The sequence below is a fragment of the Phycodurus eques genome, chromosome 20 (assembly GCF_024500275.1).
Source record: "Phycodurus eques isolate BA_2022a chromosome 20, UOR_Pequ_1.1, whole genome shotgun sequence".
Taxonomy (NCBI): domain Eukaryota; kingdom Metazoa; phylum Chordata; class Actinopteri; order Syngnathiformes; family Syngnathidae; genus Phycodurus; species Phycodurus eques.
This window is the reverse complement of record NC_084544.1, coordinates 1,340,018-1,359,703: the sequence shown is the minus strand read 5'-3', so window position 1 is coordinate 1,359,703 and position 19,686 is coordinate 1,340,018. Positions and strand designations below refer to the sequence as shown.

The following is a 19,686-nucleotide window of genomic DNA, read 5'->3' as shown; positions in this document are numbered from 1 at the left end:
GTTACAGTACCTCTTTGGAACTTTTGTGAAGCTCCTCCGCCTCTTCCTTCAGCTTCTCCCTCTCTTTTTCCAGGTCAATGATGGCTTTCCTGAGGTCATCGGCTTCTCTGGTACTCTGCAGTCGCTGAGTCTCCAGCTTTTGCACCACTGTTTCAGTGGCTTTCTGTTGTGAGCCCTCCAGATGAGCTTTGGCCTCAGCCGCCTGCTTCTTGAACTTTTTGGCCTCCTCCTGGGCTTTAGCCTGAGCATCGCTAAGCTCTTTCACCTTCACTTTCAGCTTCTCCGCCTCGGCTAACACCTCTTGCTTCCTCTTTCGCTCGGCCTCCAGGGATTTCTGGAAGCCTTCGGTCTCCTCGTCCAGCCGCTGCTGGATCTGCTGTTTGTCCTCCAGAAGCTTCTTGGCCGCCTCCTGTGCCTTGTCCTTCTGCCTCTGGAGGTCCTCCGCCTCAGCTTTCAGCTTGGTAGCCTCCTGGATGGCCTGCATTTTCTCCTTGAGCATTTTCTCTGCAAGTGCCCTTTGTTCAGCCAAGTCAGACTCAGCGGTCTTTCTGAGCTTGGCGGCTTCCTCGGCCTCCGCACTGAGCCGGGCTGCTTCTTCCGCCAGGATCTTCATCCTCTCGGCTTCATCCGCAAGCAGCTTCTTTGTGTTGTCTTTGTCCTTTTTCATGAGACGCTTGTTTTCGCTCTCAATTTGTATCTTAAGCTTAAGAAGCTCCTCCATCTGAATCCTGACTTTGGAAAGTTCATCCTCTACCTGCGCCTTCTGTTTGATAGCGTCGTCGACCTCGCCCTTCACCCGCTGGAGCTCCTCATCCAAGACGGCCTTCTGCTTGTCGGTTTCGTCCAGCTGCAATTTGATAGTTGACAGTTCCTTCTCCACCTGCGACTTCTGCTTCAGCGCCTGCTCGGCCTCCTTCTTGTGCTTGGTCATCTCTGCATCAGCCTGCTGCTTTTGCTTGAGAGCAGCGGCCTCGGCTTCCGCTCGCTTGGAGGCCTCCTTTTCGGCCTCTTTCCTCAGTTTCTCGGCATCTTTCTGAGCTTTGGCCTGCTTGGCGGCTTCATCCTCTGCAGCTTTTTTCTGCTTCTCGGCCTCCTCGGCTTTCTGCCGGTGCAGTGCCGCCTCTTTCTCGGCTTTCTCTTTGGCCTTTTCAGCTTCTCGTGCAAGTTCTTTGGCATTCGCGAACTCCTCCTTGAGCTTCTCCTGTGCGAGATCGCCCTCTTTGTTCTTGTTGAGGACATCTTGAGCTTTTTGCTCGGCGGTGGTGCATTTCTGCGCAGCCTCCTTCGCCAGGAGCACCTGCTGCTCGGCGTCCTTCTCTGCCTTCTCTCGCTGCTTGTTTGCTTCCGCTGCCTTCTTTTTCAGACGCTCCACCTCCTCCTGAGCGGCTTTGCATTGCCGTGCCGCCTCTTCCTCTGCTGCCGTGATCTTCTTAACCTTCTCCTCGGCTTCCTTTCGCTTCTTCTCTTCGTCTGCGGCGAGGTGCTTCAACGTCTCAGCTTCCTTTTCGGCTTTAAGTTTGCTCTTTTGCGTGGCATCCGCAATCTCTTTCAGCTTCTTTAATTCGTTCTCTAAATCCAATTTGTCCTTTGAGGCCTTCTCAAAGTTGATCCTGATGATGTGGATCTCCTCCTCCACCACTTTCCTTTGTCTGAGAGTTTCCTCAATGATTGTTTTCTGTCGCTCCAATTCAGAGTTAGACGAGCTCTGCAGATGTTGCATTTTCTCAGCAATGTCTTGTTTGTGCTGAGCCGCCTGATCCTCCAACAGCTTCCTCTGGTAGGCTTCATCCTCAGCTTGTCTTTTCAGCCTTTCGTTCTCGGCCTCTTTGGCCTTCAGGGCGATCTCGGCTTGCGTCTTGAGACGGGTCGCCTCGTTGATGGCGGCCAACTTCTCCTTCAGGATTTTCTCAGCTTCGGCTCGCTGTTTGGCCGCCTCTTCCTCGGCAAGCTGCCTCTGCTTTTTGGCCTCCGCGGCCACTGACCTTAGCCTGGCCGCTTCGTCGGCAAGCTGCTTCATTTTCAGGACTTCCGACTCGAGAAGTTGTTTGGTCTTTTCCGTGTTAGACAGCGTGTCCTTCTCCGCTTTCACCTTCATCTGGAGAAGGGCATCCATTTCGCTTCGTACCTTGGCCAGCTCCTCCTCCAGCTTCTTTCTCTGGTTTTCAGCGGTGATCACCTCATTCTTCAGACGCTGGAGCTCGTTGTCCAGGAGGCTCCTCTGTTGCTCGGCGTGTTCAAAATTTGCCTTGAGGCGGATGCATTCTTGCTCAGCTGACAGTTTCTGCTGGGCAATCTGCTCAGCAAAAGTCCTTTGTTTGTCCAGCTCTTTCTCCGCATTCTCCTTCTGTTTGAGGGCGCCCTCTTCGGCCTTTGCTTTTTTCTTGGCGTCACGCTCTGCCTCCACTTTCTGCCTTTCTGCTTCCTCCTGCGCCTGGCTCTTCCTCTGGGCCTCTTCCTCGGCTTGTAGCCTCAAGCGGAGAGCCTCGTTGGCCTTTTGCCTCCACATCTCCAGCTCCTTCTCTGCCTGTTCCCGAGCTTTGCTGGCCTCCTCTTGCTGTTTGCGGAGCTTGTCGGCTTCCTCCTGCAACTGGAGCACGGTGCCCTGCTCTTTCTTGAGGGACTCCTCCAGTTTGGTCGCCCTTTCGCTGAAGGATTTGGAGGTGCTCTGCAACTGTGCAGCGGCACTCTTCTGTGCCACCTCCTCCACCACCTTGACCTGCCGGTGTTTCTCCTCCTCTGCCTGTTTCATGCGGCGCTCGGCCTCCTCTGCTTGCATCTTGAACTTCTCTAGGTCGTCCAAGGCCTTCTGCTTCTGCTTGGAGGCCTCCCTCTCTGCCTCAGCTTTGCGCTTCAATTCGTCTTCCGCGTTCTTCTTTTTCTGAGTCTCCTCGGCCACCTGCTTGCGAAGCCTATCGGCCTCCTCCTGAGCAGTTTTCCGGAGCTTCTCAGAGTCGGCTGCTTTATCGCGGAGCTGCTGAAGCTCCACGTCAGCCGCGCTCTTCTGCTTTATGGTCGTCACTAGCTGGAGTCGGATGACGCGTATCTCCTCCTCGATCCTGGTCCGGCTGATCAGAGCCTCCTCAAGCTGCAGGTTCTTGGTCTTGATCTCCTGCTCCGACAGACTCTTGAGCTCGTGCAGCTCCTGCTGGATGCTCTGTTTCTGCTTCGCGCCGTCCACGGCGATGTCTTGCCTTTTGCCGGCCTCCTCTTTCATCTTCAGTTTGAGGGCCTCGGCCTCCTGTTCGGCCTTGGCCACAGACTGAGCGTGAGCCTCGGCCAGCTGCCTCTGTTTGTCCAACTCGGCCTGAATCTCCGCCAGCCTCTTCTGCTCTGCTTCTTTCAGCTTCGCCGATGCTTGCTGTATTAGTAAACAGTCAGTGAAGGCGTTACAGACTGTTGTTTGATACCATTGAACAACGTCGTAAGTTATTGCCCATCAAACTAAAATTCTTACTCCACAACATAAACACAAATTCACTTTGTTTTCATGCAATTTTAGGGTTTCATATTCATTTATCCTTGACGTAATAAGGCATAAACCAGTTGAGATTCCAAAGTGTGGGCAGTACGCTGCTTGTTAGGTGATAAAGTCCATGTCCATAAGAGTATTTTTTTTTTTTGTAACAAATGTGTTAACAAGTAATAACAGCCATTAATGAATCATTAAGAGGCAGAGGGGACGTGAAGGTTACCAAAAGATGCTACATGGCGACTACAATAGATAAACAATAATGGGACATGATGTAAACCCACCACAAGATGTTTGTATTGCCCTTGTCTTCACATTGAACTCCACAAATGACATTCAAGTTACTTGGCAGAATTAGATGAATGGGCAATAACCACAGAGAGTCGGAAGTATGCGTCAGCTCCATTGAGCATTTAAATCCTGAACCTCCCCCTTTGGTAAGAAAAAGATGTCTTTTGGTAAGTACGTGTTTTGCGTTTGTTGTTAACTGGCATCTTAAGATTAGTATTCATCGCGACAAAGCACTGGCAAGCAGTTCAAAAGGGAAAGGGGAAAAAAACGTGAGGGGAAAGTAGTGAAAGTAGTGAAAGTAGTCTGGAAAACAAGCAACTGAGCAGACAAGTAAAGCAAACAGAAAGAGGCTGGTGAGCGATAAGAATGGGAACATTTTGAGAGGGAAGGAAAAGGAAAAGAAATCCCAAACTAAAATAGGCAGGAGACCAGTTTAACGAGCGTGTGACACTTTGCAAGACACTTTGTCGAAGGAATGAGAGTTGCGATGTAATGCGACACTACAGAAGACTGTAGAGTCTGATGTCGGAACTCCGGATTGCTAGTTGTATTTTGTGTGTGCGGAACAGGCCACAATTCTACACGGTTCATATTTTGTGCATTTATATCAGTACTTGTGATCTCTACATGAGACAAACGCGGTATTGTTTGTTCTTCGTTTTGGACAAAACTGTGACATTGTTTGGTAACGATTGTTGACGAAAGTGTAATTCACCAACTTGCCAACTAAATGGCGCAGTTCAAGTTCGCATATTGTGACAGAGCTTGTAGTTACCTCATCGTCCTCCAGGCGGCGGTGTGTGTCCGTGATGAACTTGATGTACTGGCTGACGAGCGTCATGAGCTCGCTGTAACGGGTTCTTAACGTGACGTACTGACAAAAAAAAGAAGAAGCAGGAACACAGTTAAACAACTCGTATGTTTAATTTCAATTTGTTTGCACCGTCTTGCCGGAGAAAACCTGCCTCTTGGATGATGTCGTCAGAGGCGCACTCCAGTTTGGCTTTCTTCAGCGGCGAGGCAGCCGGGTCCTGCAGGGCTTTGTAGGTCAGGAGCTGAACCTCGTAATCCTAAAAGGGCAAACGAGTTTTTCCACAACAATTTTAAACACCACCCACACCCACGCAGACCCGCAGACACGCACCTTGACAGAGTCAATGTAGTCTTTGGCATTTTTCTGGCACTTGTCGATCTTGTCCTTGTTCTTCTCGATGTCGTCCAGAAGTTTCTTTGTGAAACGAAACACGAAATACTCAATCACGTTGACTAATCATTATTTTTAAAAGACGCATGAGCAACATTTTCTGTTTCCAACCAGCAGACAGACTGGCGCACCAAATGTCGTGTTGTTTGGTGAAACTGGTGTCAGGGGCTGAATTTTTCAAACTTTCCACAAGCGCGACTGAGTGATTTAATGAAGTGCTCACTTAATGAAGTGTCTCGTGAATGCGTTTGAAATACCTTTTCCTCAGCCAATTGCTCCTGCAGCGCCGCTCCGTCCCTGACGGGCAGCGCTTGGATTTCCTCCTGGCGCCGCTTGCCGTCCGCCAGCCAGCGCACGAGCCACTCGTAGCCGTCGCGGTAGGCGCTCATGTGGCGTCGGATCAGCTCCAGCTCCTGCTTTCGGACCTCCAGCTGAGCCAACGCCGCCTGCCAGCGCTCCTGCAGGCCGGCCGCCAGGTGGCGATAGTGCGCCAGCTCGGCGTCGCGCTCGCTGTGGACGCGCGTCATCTTGTCGTGGACGGCCGACGCCCGCTTGAGCTCGTCCTGCAGGCGGTCAAACACGGCCTGGTCCGCTTCGGACTCTGTTTTCATTTTCTGTTGAACGGAAATCATTGGAATTCAAGCTCAAAGATGAAACCTCCACGAACAAGTCTTCACTTGGACTTCTAACCTGAGCTACAGAGAACATGCAAAATTCTATCGGTCCGTTTCTTTGTGCAGTGAATCTCCCTCGTCACGGTTTTTGCTCTCCCCTTAACCAGAGCCGCCGGCGCACCTCTGCTAGTACGCCAGAATCCGAGCTATATGCGGGTTGACTTCAACCCTCCGTTCCGTGTCGGTACCTTTCCCACAGAGGGGGGGGGGCTGGTGCCTGACGGCTACTCAGACAATTAGATGTCAGCTTTTGAGCAGTGTCGGGTGTTAAACTTCGCACACCGTTTCCAGTCTTTACGCTATCCTTTACGCTACCTCTGAAGCCGGAAAAGCCGCACGGCGACGTCAACCCTTGTGACTTCGACCCGTGCGAAAGGAGTAACTCCATCTGATACCTTTATCTGGCTCTGATGCTTCTCCGCCTCCTTCTCCTCGGTCGGGACTTTGTGAACATCCAGAAGACGAGTCTCGTAGCTCTTCAGCGTCTCCTCGGCGTCGCTGGTTTTCCTGATCACCGCGTCGATGGCCTTCAGCCTGAGAACGCGGACGTTAGCTAGCGCCAGGCTGATGTGTCAGAAACCTAAGCCGAGGGAGCCTTACTTGTCCAGGTAGATGGACGAGAGGCCGTAGACGTGGTCCATCTTCTTCTGCGTGCCGTCAAGTTCTGAACGCAGCAAGGGGCCGGAGCTGGATGTTTGAGGCGAGGACAGAACCTCCTCCGCCTTCTCGGCAACGGAGTTCAGTTCTTTCTTCAGGCCTTCCAGCTCGGTTTGGACTTTCTGTCAACAGGGACGAGAATTGTTGAAGCAGTCAGGACGAGACCGTCTCCATTTCGGATCTTCACCATCTGCTCGGTGGTCTTTAGGGCGCAGGCTTTGAGCGGTTCTTTGTCGGCCAGCTGGCGAAGTCGCGTCACCGTTCGGTTCTCGCAGCCCTCCAGCCTCAGGCGCAGGTCCTTGAGCTTGCTCAGGTAAATCCTGCACACCGACTCGTCCTGCTCTCCTGTTGGGCGGAGAAAACCAGGCGGGAGCACTTAGCATCCGGCCGTCAAATCAACTAGGACTTTGTATTGAAGATCAAAAGTTGGACGGGGATTAAACATGTCCTTCATTCACGTGAAATCATGTGAGAGATTGAGAACGATCATCGGTTGACTTCGTGCGTGATTAGACGGTCCTCCGTGTGGAGGTCCGTTGACATTCAAAGCCATGACGAGTGCCGTTAGGAGAAAATTCAATGATGATGATGATGATGACCGGCAAGGTTAATTAGCGAACGCATGAACGGAATGATGGGAAGCACAACAGCGCACAATCCTGCCATGGCAAACGCGCACTACAACACACACACTGAGAAGGTCACACATCCGGGACATACTGGGACACACAACAACACCACGCCGGGACACACTAGGACACAACAGGCTGCATGGGAACGCACAACCACACACTGACACAAACTGGGTGGCACTAGGATGTAGGCAAGCACCTTACCCGTCTTGGGTGGCACGTAGCCTGTAATTTGAAGCCAACAGTCAACTTATTCATCATTCGTGAACCAACCGTGTGACAATTGATTGATGTGTTTATGGTCTTCCAATAACAAAAAGAAAACAATGAATTCCATACTTTGGTAACAAAAAGCAGCCTCATGGTGTGGAAACACAACGACGAACTCACCTTGTTCTGCGGTGCTGACCAGCGTGTTGTAGTGCCGGTTAGCCTTGTTGTAGCTGGACTCCACCTGCATGCGGTCCTCGGCCCCGAAGCCCTGAGAGTCCTGGCTGTCCCTCAGGAAGTCCTGGTAGTGCTGCTCCAGGTTCCTCAGGGCCAGCCGGTACTCCTCCACCGTCAGCGTCTTGAACTGGCAAAGAGAACCACCAAGGAGACTCAAGCACGATTTGGAAGGACGGCGAGCCTCGTGACCAATCGGCAGCCTCCGCTGCGCAGCGCCGTCTCCGAGCAGAGGAGGACCTTGGCAGACGGCGGCTTTTAGCTGGGAGCAAACCGAGCGACGGATTCGGGCCTGCGACCAATAGGGGGCCCCCGAGAGCGATTAGCGGTCAACTGCGTAACGTAAAAATGTTACAAGTTTGGATTATGGTAGCTTATTTTCAACATGAACTCAAGCTTTTGCACATTTTTACAGGGTTTTAAGACATACTTATTGTACTTTGGATTTTTTAAACAAGTTGTAGTATTTGTCGGTTATCGGTCATTATTTCATCCTCTATTTTTGTACATTTGAAAGTTATTTTTATACATCTAAAGCCCGTCACACACCGATCGACATGGCCGACCGTCGGCCGCTAGTTTCGCTGTGATGCAAAATTTTAATTGCCGGTGACCGATATAACAGCCAATCAAAAACGCACTTGAGCTTTCGCATAAAAATGAAATATGTTTCCCAGTTTTAAGCGCAAGCTTTATGCTGCGTATAGAGATTGCGAGTGACAATAATACTCAACTACAGTTGTAATAGTCGTAACTTCATAGTGTGGAGACTCTTTTCGCCGTAATAAAAGTAATAAACCAGATGACATTTTGACAGTAAACGGATGGTAAATTGGCTTTTCTGCTGGTATTTGTGTTACTTTTAGTCGGCAGAGATAAAATTCAGTATCCCGCTTAGCGCTTTATCACTCGGAATGTTGCCGGCTCTTGTAGCTACCTTTGGAGATGAAAAAAAAACAACCTGAATTTATAGTCGGGATATGAATGATAAATAAAGAAATTAATTAAAAATGAACTTATCGGCAGCAATAGAGGGACCCGAAATCCAATTTTCTTTGGGACCCGCGGAGGCGAGGACCACCCCTGATAGGAAGGTTGGCGTTACCATGGAGATGTTCCAGGTCTTGATGATGTGGATGTCTCTCATGAGGTACTGCCAAGACAGCAGACTCCTCAGGTCCACAAACAAGCTCTGCCACATCGTCTGCAGCTTCTGCAGGTTCCCATCCAGCCTGAGAACAAGAGACGCCACGGGTCAGCGGTAATTGCGGTTAAAAAGTTGCCCAGACGACGTCCTGGCGTCCTCACCCGGCGACGCTGTTGACGGCGTCCTTGTTGGTGGGCGGAACCAAGAAGCAGATGGACGGCACCGTGGCCTCGCTGCCGTGGCGGTTCAGCACTCGCCACTTGTACGGCTGGGAGTTGTTGAGCAGGGCGCACTCGTCCCCGCGGTGGACCGTGATCTGGGAGAAGACAACGTGACCCGTCAGCGCCATCTGCTGCTTAAAAGGCGAATTGCAGGGTGGGACACACTCGGGGGAATAGTAGAATTCACTAAGGCCTGATTTTCCAAATCTCCCCAAAAAATGTTTTTTTTTTTTTTTTTTTTTTTTTTTTTAAATCTGTGACAGACTTCACACAGTAAGTATAAAAAAAAAAAAAAAAAAAAAAAAAACAAACAGTTTTGGTCGTACTGTGTGCGGTGTGCTCCGAAAATCTGAAAACAGAACTGCCGCCATTCTCCAAATCTCGCATGATCATACGTGATCTCACAAAAACAAAGACGGGCAGACGCTCTTGATGTGTAACGCGCCTCAGTCATACTAGAAAACATTTGGACGGCACCTCCATTTGCTTGAAGTCGCAAACGGCCTGGACGGGCAGCTTGCTCTTGATGGCGGTGGCCGGGTTGCGCGGCTTCAGCTGCACCACCGTCTTGGCTCGCCGCTTCAGACCTTCCAGGTGAGTTTGGAACTCGCTCAGCTGCTCTTTCTCATCCTGGACACCAACCAGTGACTGGTCAAGACACTTCCATTTTGGGACAGGAAGTAGCGGTGATTAAAAAAAAAAAAAAAAAAAAAAAAAAGAAAACAACGCACGGCGGCGTCCTGCAAGAGGTCCTCCAGCCTGGTGACGGTGACGGAGCGGTCGCACGCGTACTTCCTCCTCATGGTGTCCTGCATCTTCTTCAGCTTGTCTTCAGCCTCTTTCACGTCGGCGAAGAACTGCGAAGACAGAAAGTCACGCTGCGTTCAGCAAAACTGGGAAATCCGCCACTTGAGACCAACAACGAGGAAAAGCATTGGAAGTCCCCATTAGCGAGCAAACACTACTACGAATTGCGGAAATATGCAGATAGTTGATGTTCCCACAAGGAGTTTGTTATTGTGGATAGCCAAAGCACAGCGGGGATCATAAAGTATCAACACCATGCTTCTAGAATGCAAAAAAAACATGAACCCAGTCTACATAAATGACTGTATTTGGTAGTTAAATGTTTGAAAACAAACAAACCACTTTTACATGAGGCGCACCGAGCGTGTTAGTTAGCATACTAGCTTAAATAATGCGCTAGCACACAAAGTGACGTGACGTCACACATGGGCAAACAAATGTGCGCACTAGCACTTTACGCGAACAGACACAATTCATTGAAAAAATGCTAAGCGGATATGTAAACTGAATTTTTTTCATTTCAATGATTATTTTCCAATAAATCCACTAACCAATTACGGTTACTCCCAAGGTAGAAAATGGATGGATGCGTTCTGTTCGCTTTTTTCCCCAGTTTCCTCGAAGGCATCGTCAGAGGTGACGTGCGCAACCCACCTGGAAGTAGGCGGCGTTTTCCTTCAGGTGGCTTTCGATGCAGCAGCACAGCTGCAGGATCCAGCTCCACTGAGTCTGCAGGGCGGCGGCGAAGGCCTGCGGGGGGACCAGCGTGACGACGGCGCGTCAACTTCACCGTGTTGTGGTTTTGCGGGGGTCCGGGGGGCTTACCTCGACGGTCTTCCGGCCGGGGTGTCTGTCTCTCAGCAGCTTGTCTCCCGTCACCTGCGCGGCGCTCATCTTCTTCTCCCGCAGCTCCAGCTCCCGCATCAGACCCTGCAAACGCAGCAAGCGCGCCGTCGAGCATACGATTTGCTGTACGGTGCAGATCAAAAGTCTGCACACCCCTGTCTCAAATCTTGAGAGCGGGATAAATCATTTAAAAACTCCATTTCACCATGAATGTGATCTACAACTTGATGCAACCCTAGTGAGGATAAGCGGTACAGAAAAAGGATGTAAACACAAACTGAGAGAATGTTGTTGCGCAAGTGTGCACACCCTCTTCTAACTGTGCTGTGTTCAGAATGAAAGCTTGCTTTGTACTCACACTGACTAATATTTGAAACTGTTCAGAATTCCTTCCACCTTGCCTCAGAAGGAAATGAGCTCCAAAGCTATAATCTGGCACAGGGCATCTCTCTACTCAGGAGTTGAATGTTTTCTATACACGGTCACTGGCAAATGAACAAATAAACCAATGGTGGGTAATAGAAGTGTTACCGAGTAGTTGTCCTTCTTGGCCGCCATGTTGGTGTTGCGCTCGCTCCAGTCGTAGTTGACCTCCTCCTCCTCCTTCTCGTTGAGCCACATCAGCTCCTTGGTGGCGGCCGTCACGAAGGCGTGCAGCTGCTCCAGGTGGCGCAGGCGACACTTGGACGAGTTCTGAGCGCAGGGGCGAATACATTTAGCGGACAATTTATTAGGTGCACCAGGTATTACTTATTTTAGATTTGGAGAAATATTTAAGATTTACTTATTAAAATAAGGATAATTTAATCTTGTTTTTACATTGTTCATATTATTTGATTGAATGCAATTGAATGTAATGTCATTTACATGACATTACATGTCAAATGTATTGAAAAAATTACATGTTAAATGTATTTTAAAAAATGTCATTTTTGAAATACATTTTTAATTTATTAAATATGGGAGCATTTTTTCCATTGCATTTAGTCACATTTTATTTTAGAAAATGTTTCTGGAACATTTTATTAAATTAAAATAAATTCAATGGATTATTTTACTGAGCAATACCTTTATTATTATTATTTTCGTGATAATCAGCAGTGCATTACTTTAAAAATAGAAACAAATATATATATAAAAAAATAGAAACAAATATATTATTTCTACATTTACACAATTTAAAAATATATATAAAAAGATGTCCCATCAAGAAACTTTGCTCATATTTTTGTTTTTTAAAATTATTATAGTCCAAGTAAACATAAAATACATTGTAATAAATTATTTAAATAAAAATATTATTTTTTGAATTTTCTTCAAGATGCCCATTTTAAAAAATAAAAACATTATTTCAACTTTCTATTTAACTTGAAAATATTTGCAATTAGTATTAGTATTTTGTTACTATTATTCATTATTATATTAATGTCTTTCTCTATATAGAACGTATATATCAAATGACACCGGAAGTCAAACTATTGTGGGAGCAATAGATGAATGAATCGACCGTACAAAAATGATGAATTCATCAAAACTAATTGTCGTCTTGAATAATAATAATCATTCTTCGAAAGTCCAGATGTACAAAATGAATGTCACGTATTGTCAGCTGTGGTTGTAACTCACCAGGAGTTTCCCGTAGTACTGTTCCAGTTGGCTCAGGTAGTCTCTGTAGGCCTCCTTACTCACAGGTGAGATCTGAGTCTGCAGCAGAGAGAGAGTTCAAAGTTCAACGCGACGCACGCGTGAACACAAAGGAAGCGGCGGCAGTAGGAGGAGGACGCCGACCTCGTCGGCCTTGGCGCGCTCCACCTTGGAGCGGAACTCCTCCACGGAGAGGTGCAGGCCGCGGTGGTTGCCCAGGTGCGACTCGACGGCGGGCAGGTCGGCGCCCCACTCGCCCTGGTCCACGCGCCGCTGGTTCTCCTCCACCCAGCCCAGCAGGTCGCGGACGTAGCGCAGCGTCACCTCGTCCAGCTCGGGACGCAGCCTGACGGGGGACTGCTGGAGGACCTGCGCCGCGGGGGCCTGCTGGAGGACCTGCGCCGCGCGCGCCTGCGTGGCCCCGCCGTGCACCGGCGTCATGGACACCTGCGTGGCGGGCACCTGCGCCACGCTCACGCCCGACTTGAGCCGAAAGTTGTACTCGCTGCGCAGGTTCACCAGACGCTCGTGGAGGCGGTACACTCTGCAAAAAAAAAAAAAAATTAAAAGCGTATAGAAATTAGAATGAGTATTTTCATTGATGTTGTAAAAAGTAACTAAGTTGATTAAGGCAAATTCTGCTATGAGGCTAACAATATATCTTTTTCTTTATACCTGCGGTACATCTGCTCGGCCTGAAGGTGGCGCCCGTCTTTAAGCGTCTGCACGTCGTTGAAGAGGAAGCGAATCATGCCCTCCGCCTTTTCCAGGTCGGCCTCCACCTCCGCGGTGTGCTGGGCGGGTTTGCCCGAGTTCAACAGACGCACGTCCTGCAACGCAGCCACAATCACGCCATCGCAACGCAGCACGCCACGCCACGCCATCGCAACGCCATCGCAACGCCATCGCAACGCAGCACGCCACGCCACGCCGCGCCGCGCCGCCTCGTCTTTCCACGTTCCCATTTCAGTCCTCTCTATTATTGATACATTTGTCGTCATTTACTGCATTTTTATTATGGAACTTTAGAAAATGTCATTCAGCAAATATTTGTTTGAAAAAAAGTTCCATAATAAATTCCAATTGATATTTCAATTGATGATCAAATTTTTAGCCAACATATTTATATTTCATGTACTACATTTGTATCTAATATAATGTAATACTTTCTTAGTTTGTTGAGTAATATTTTTCATTTACTAGACTGAATTGAGTACATTTTATTTTCATTTAATTTAGTGCATTTGTATTCCATGTATTATTTAATTTACTACATTTTTTATTATATTCATTTTAGTACATTTGAGGTGAATGTATTTTTTTTCCCCCGTTAGTACATTTTGACTTTATGTAGTAAAGTTTTATTTTATTAAATGCAAAATGGATTATATTGATTTATTTAATATTGATTAAGATCTAGATATGACTATATTTAATAGTTCGTCCTACTTTGTACATTTGAATTTTATTAAATTAAATGTATACTTTAAACTTATTCAGTAATTATCTATATTTGATTTGAATTCAGGTAACTTTTTTTGTATTTTGTTTTTTACACTGAGTTTAAGTAATTTCCTATTTTTATTGAATTTAATTGAGCATTTATTATGTTAAAGTGAATTAAATTTAGAACATTTTGTACATAATTTGTTAAACTCTTATTTTACTATAGTCTTAATTATTAAATTCAATGCAGTAAGGTTTCACTGTATTTTGTTGAATTTTAGCACATTTTTGTATTCAATTTAGTACAAGTTAATAGAATTTAGTGTATTATTTTTGTTATCTTGTAACCTTTAATATTGAACGATATCCACATATTTTTTTTTTTCTTCCTTTGGTAAATTCTTCATTATTGAATTTCATCTCGTAAAGTATTTCATTCCATTTAATGCAGTCGATGAGTATTGCAGCGCACTGAATCGGGCGCATTCGGAACGCATTTGATTGCTGACCGTTTGCAGCAGCGCCTCCACCTGGTTGAGCTGCTCCTCGCACACGCCCGACTCCGTCTGCACCTTGCCGACGATCCTCTGAAGTCGCTCCAGCCTGCCGGGTGAGAAGCAAGGTCAAAGGTCAAAGATCACATCAAGACAAGACAAAGAAGCTCGCGTGCAAGAGCCCGAGCGCTCACTCTGCCCGGTGACGGACGAAAAACTTGTAATCGTATCCCTGATGCATGAAGGCCGCGGCGGACGCCCGTGAAGCTTCAGGCGAGACGCTACTTTCTTCTCAAGTTCGGCAAACGATTGAAGAAGTGAAACGAGCGAATCAACTTGTGATTGCATGTGCAACTATCATTCTCGTCACCCTGCTTTTCTTGGATTATTGCTATGCCTACGGCAAGTCATGCGGTTCCTCTTTTTTTCCTCACCAAAGTGGAAATGAGTCATCCCGGAGGTCAGCCTGTGCCACGCGTCGCATTGTTGGAGCGATTTATTTTCGCAATCAACGAATATTGACGCTTGTATGGTTTTGCGCTTTTGACGAGGCGGCCGACTGACTCGCCTCTCGAACTCGGTCCTCAGCAGGCGCTCCCGCTCCAGGATGGCCACGTGCAGGCGCCCCCACTCCTTCTCCACGTCCAGCGGGTGGTAGCCCGACGGCACCTTGACGAGGCCCGCCTGCGCCGCGCCCTGCCGCACGAGCACACATTCATTTGCAAGTACGGCGGTGCCATGACTTACAAACTCAATTCATTCCGTCGCCGAGCGCAAAACACTTTCATCTCAAATCATCTTTCCCCATTGAAATGAATGGAAATGCCTTTAATCCGTTACCGCTCCCCATAAAACGCCAACAAACTAAAAAAAGTAACGTTTTTGAGTTAAAAATAAAAAATTAAAAAAATAAATAGTGCTTTCGCGATTGCATACGCTAATACTCCCGCTGTCAAACTCATGGTCCGGGGGCCAGATCCGGCCCGCCGCATCATTTCATGTGGCCCGTGAAAGCAAAGACTTCACATCCCTTGCTCGAATACCAAAACTGCAGATTGAGATATTGCAAGCATTTCTTTTTTTTTTTTTTTTTTTTTAAACCAACCCCCCTTTAAAAATAATTGAAAAAAGTATTACTGAAAATTTTCCAAGGTAAACCATACCTACGATGTGGCCCACCACAAAAATGAGTTTGACACCCCTGCTCTAATCCAATGGAAATTGTGCGTCTCCTTTTGATGTGGGCATCTTGGCCACCAGGGGGCATTATAATACAGATGCAATAAATACACGTAGATGACACAAATAAACTCAGTAAACTGCAGTAATTTAAGTTGTTTTGCAGAAGATAAAGAATATATGCCAGTGAGTATTGCTATATTGTCTACCTACTTGTGTTGCTGCACCGTTTGTGTTCAAACATCCGTTGTTTAAAGGGTTATAACTACTGCAAAGTCGATGCTAGTTCCGTTAGCCCCTCTGTGGTATTATGCATCGCATTAAGCTGGTGGACTTTGGTAATGCAAAGTTGTGTGATCTGGTGAAATGCACAACATGTGATTTGTGTTATTTTGGGAAAGTTCACAACGTTTGACAACGGAAATGCAACATTGAAAACCGTAATACGTTACTAGGAAGTTGGCCTGCAGCTATAAAATATTTATAGAATGTATTAGTCGACCAAATATAACGATGAATGGGATACAAACAGAATTGCATTATGAAACAACATATGAGGTGCAAATGTCATTGCTGTCCACTTGAGGTCGCCAATACTGCTCAGTACTCAATACGGCGCTAAAAAGTGGTCATTTGGTCTCTTCTCAAGGTTGCCAACGTAAAAGCGAGCGACTGCATCCCATGCCACTTGCGCCATAACTCTGAAGCTTGTGAGGAGACGCACCTCAAAGGACTTGAAGATATGTTTGGAGCGGTTCTTGTCGGCCTCCTTGGCAGGGAGCTCCGTCTCCTTGAACTTGAGGAACTGACGCCAGAGAACCTGCACGAGACAGAACGCGACATGTCGTCAGTCATGCAGTGATTTTTTATTTTTTTAATGAGATTTCCTGTAACGGGGTGCCGCTACCTCAATTTCCTCGTAGCTGCTGGGGAACTTGCGCTCCTCAAAGACCAGGATGTGGTGCCTGATCCACTGCAGCAGCGTGGTGACCAGCTCGTAGTACTCCTGCCAGCGCAGCTCCAGCTCCTACAACCGAGGACCACCAACAAGTATGCCGAGATACTTCACTATCACCATGACAACAGGTCATAAAGTACAGTACGCAACCCGGATTTTGGGAAATCACACACTATCATTACTGCGTTACAGCTACTCAAGTAACTTTTGGAATAAATTACAACACCATCTGCGGATTCAGGCTTTATGGATTTATTTTTGAAATTCTTTTTGTTTTTCTTTTTTTTTTGGGGGGGGGGGGAATCAACCCCAAAACACTTTTTGGTGGTATATTCCCACTTTTTTTCTCCAGTGCAATTATAAAGGGACATCAATTACCGCGGATTTTCGCGATTCGCGGTCTGGCACGGTCCCCGTGAATAGCGCGGGTCCACTATACATACATTTTGTCTACTACGCATATGTAACACATACGGTTGGGCAGCGAGTCTTGAGAACCGATTGCAACCGGCACCGACGTTCCAACACTCCCGGAATCAGTAAAAAATGTTAAATTACGGTTGCTAGTTTCGATGCTCAGTCCGTCAACCCGAAGAAGAACCCGTCCAATACTAACGAAGAAGAACCCGCTGGCTGCGTGTACGTGAAACGACGTACAAAAAACGGAATCGAAAAGAGGAACTGGAATCGAAATCGGATTTGTTCAAATTCAAACGGTGGCCAACCCTAACAATATGAAATGCATTTTTATCTGATATGCATTTTAGATTAGACACGTTATTGTCATTACAGTGAAAATGTGATTAGCAGATGTTTAATACGGCATGTGGGAATGCTAAGTTATGAAGTATCAATAATAATAAAGGTGTACTTTAACACTGATGTAAAGTTGAAACGCAATGACATGTTTACAAAGTTCTCTGGGGTCACATCAATCAAGAGTTATTTGTAATAAGAAGTTTGAATAGAATTAGGATAAGTGGGATTAAAAGGATATATCGAAGGTGAATTTGGTTCTTTTCTGTTGGCCACGGCGCTTTTAGCGTTTGCCTACACTGCCGGCTCTTGAGCTAAACGCAACGCTATTGAATTTTTTATTCAACAGCGTTGCGTAGATAACTCGTAACATGCTCCACGACAACATTTGATCCTCACGTTAGCCTTGACGCCGTCCTGAACGTCGGGCACCCTGGGCATGGCGTCGTACAGCGACGACACGTACGTGATGATTGACTTCTCGTCGGGATGCGGCACGTCCACATCTGCCGGCAAACATGACACCGTCGTTGGCGCCCGCGTTCTATTTCCGGCCTGACGCGCGATTGGCCGGCGACAGCGCGGCGCTCCTCACCCTCGGGGTCCAGCAGTCTGGTGACGCCCAGTTCGTGCTCGGCCACGCCGAAGGCCAGCTCCAGGTTCTGCCGGTTGGTCTGGCGGCCCACTTGGCTCATGTCGATGAGGTTGGGCCTGCGGACAGAGCGGGCGAGTGTTCGTTAACCTTTGGGGATATTCTGTCGCTGCTTAGCATTGACGTGTTTCTCGTAGCGATGGATTGATTACGGCGATCCCCTTTCATTGCGGGAGTTACGTTCCAAACGCTTCTGCGATAGCTGAAAATAAGAAATGTTTGGAATCGTTTAAGCCTTAACATACCCCCTCACACACTTTTGAAGACACGTTAACATATTTGAACAGAAAAAAAAACTTCTTTTCAACAAAAATGTAAACTTGTCATTGTTGTTCGCTATTTCAATAAGTGTGGGTGGGGGGGGGGGGGTTCAATGAATCAGATTTTTAAAAAAACATTTCATTTGAAGTTCATATCGTATAATCAACGATTCTCAAAGCACTAGCGGTCCCTCGAGTGGTACACGAAAGACTCGCTGAATTAAAGGTTTCACGCCACATACATATTGCACTTTCATCTGTTCAGTTCACTTATATTTAACTTTTGAGTAGCATACAGTATATTTGCATTTCATCTTTAAGAACTGTTTGTTTTCAAACATTTATTTAGGTCCATCTTTTATTTAGCTTTTATGGGTAATACATACATTTTTTTGTATTTCTTATAGTGAAGCTCAGTGTTCATGTTAAAACTGTGCATGATGTTACAGTGGCTTACAATAACATCTGCCTTGTTTTTGATAAACAGGCCGACTAGCTACTCTATTTGAAAGTTTTGTCATGACGGTGGAACTTCAAATATGTTCGAGGTGCAAAAAGTTTGAAACCGCCTGTCGTATTTTGGCTGCAGGCCCGCAAGGTACGAGCCGGGACACGACCGCCTCATACCGCGCAAGCTTCACATTCCCAAATTCTCAGCGATAAGCGTCGATGTCTGCCAGCGTGCAGCCACGAGCGCAGCTTCGAAAAATATTCTCCATGTACATGTGCAGGGTCCAGTCCTGCTCCAGGTAGCAGGCACGTCTGTACGACAGCCGGTCCCTGCTCACGTGAAGGACGTCCGACTCGGGACGCATTTCAAAGTCCGGGAGCGCCGCGGTGACGTCCTCCGCCGGCTCCTCCTCCTTGGTCTTCGGACGCCTCCCGGAGCGGAACCTCTTCTTCAGGTTCAACATGACGGCGGGGAAACTCCACAGATCCTCGGCGATCCTTGAATCTCGACTCCACGGCGGGAGGATCGGCTTTTTGTGCCTCTAACGGGCGTAGCGGATGCGCAGCGCAGCTCCGCGTGATGCGACACCAACCGGAACCGTGCCAAGTCAAGACTCTGAGTCAGACTCCGCCCGAATGAGCTCACGAGCCGGCGAGTTCCCGAAGATTGAACATGCAGGAATTGCCATGACGACGACGACGACTACCTTTTTGGGGAGGGTCCTGAGCACGGAGGGGCGAAGACCCTGCTGAAATTTCGTTTGTGCCAACTACCAGCTCAGAATTTCGTATGTTTATCTTGACAGGATGCACACAAAAGGTCTCGAGAATCCACGGCCGAGATGGAACAGGAAGTCAGCCTATTTGGTTGAAAGGGTCGGCTTTTCTGCCTCGTCAAAGGCCGTGAAAAACATCGATCAGCATGAAACTTCTCTATTGTGAGATGACGCAGGGAAAAGTCTCAAGGAGGGAGTCGGCCATTTTGGTAAAAACCTACGGTTTTTTGGGGGCGATTCCAGCGGTGGCATTTTAGCCAGCCGGTTCAAGGAAATCAAGCAATTTGGAGTGAGGGATGCTAAGGATTTTAAAATCTCTCACCTGTGTTTGTGAATGATGGCGTTGAAGAGTTTGCCGTCCCTCCAGTTGCTGGTGAAGTTGTCGCAGCGGAGACCCTGGTAGCCCTCCACCATCCTCTGGGACCACAGCAGCAGACGCTCCTTGGCCGTCATGTCGTCCGACTGGCCGTTCACCTGGATGTCGGAGATCTGCGGGGGGGGAAGGGGGCGCGTGTCGTTGACTCTTATTTTGGATCTTTTTGGTTTGCGGAGGTGTACCTAATCGAGTGACTTGAGACATTATTTCCACTTAAGAAGCGGCCTGCCGCTGATCTTCTTCCGAAAAAAGATCGCATGAGTCAGACCGACCGCAATTAAACTCACCGTTTCCACACTTACT

General features: G+C 47.6%; 1 protein-coding gene across 11 annotated transcripts in view; it reads right to left on the bottom strand.

Moving 5' to 3' along the window:
- pleca (plectin a) overlaps window positions 1–19,686 on the bottom strand; it is a 75,396-nt gene that overhangs the window by 7,602 nt on the left and 48,108 nt on the right. For 8 of the 11 annotated variants that reach the window (XM_061664638.1, XM_061664640.1, XM_061664646.1 and 5 more), the window contains 27 exons: window positions 19,330–19,496; window positions 17,465–17,580; window positions 17,269–17,375; window positions 16,063–16,182; window positions 15,880–15,975; window positions 14,545–14,672; window positions 13,992–14,085; window positions 12,712–12,866; window positions 12,181–12,580; window positions 12,019–12,096; window positions 10,924–11,085; window positions 10,372–10,476; window positions 10,201–10,296; window positions 9,471–9,596; window positions 9,217–9,369; window positions 8,680–8,834; window positions 8,477–8,603; window positions 7,318–7,501; window positions 7,132–7,152; window positions 6,483–6,640; window positions 6,239–6,417; window positions 6,034–6,172; window positions 5,222–5,578; window positions 4,905–4,988; window positions 4,726–4,830; window positions 4,536–4,634; window positions 11–3,358 (listed from right to left, as the gene is read on the bottom strand). In XM_061664638.1, coding sequence (XP_061520622.1) covers window positions 11–3,358; window positions 4,536–4,634; window positions 4,726–4,830; window positions 4,905–4,988; window positions 5,222–5,578; window positions 6,034–6,172; window positions 6,239–6,417; window positions 6,483–6,640; window positions 7,132–7,152; window positions 7,318–7,501; window positions 8,477–8,603; window positions 8,680–8,834; window positions 9,217–9,369; window positions 9,471–9,596; window positions 10,201–10,296; window positions 10,372–10,476; window positions 10,924–11,085; window positions 12,019–12,096; window positions 12,181–12,580; window positions 12,712–12,866; window positions 13,992–14,085; window positions 14,545–14,672; window positions 15,880–15,975; window positions 16,063–16,182; window positions 17,269–17,375; window positions 17,465–17,580; window positions 19,330–19,496 — 7,059 coding nt within the window. The remainder of the gene's footprint in view (window positions 1–10; window positions 3,359–4,535; window positions 4,635–4,725; window positions 4,831–4,904; window positions 4,989–5,221; window positions 5,579–6,033; window positions 6,173–6,238; window positions 6,418–6,482; window positions 6,641–7,131; window positions 7,153–7,317; window positions 7,502–8,476; window positions 8,604–8,679; window positions 8,835–9,216; window positions 9,370–9,470; window positions 9,597–10,200; window positions 10,297–10,371; window positions 10,477–10,923; window positions 11,086–12,018; window positions 12,097–12,180; window positions 12,581–12,711; window positions 12,867–13,991; window positions 14,086–14,544; window positions 14,673–15,879; window positions 15,976–16,062; window positions 16,183–17,268; window positions 17,376–17,464; window positions 17,581–19,329; window positions 19,497–19,686) is intronic. The other 3 variants (XM_061664639.1, XM_061664649.1, XM_061664648.1) reach the window with 1 other exon arrangement.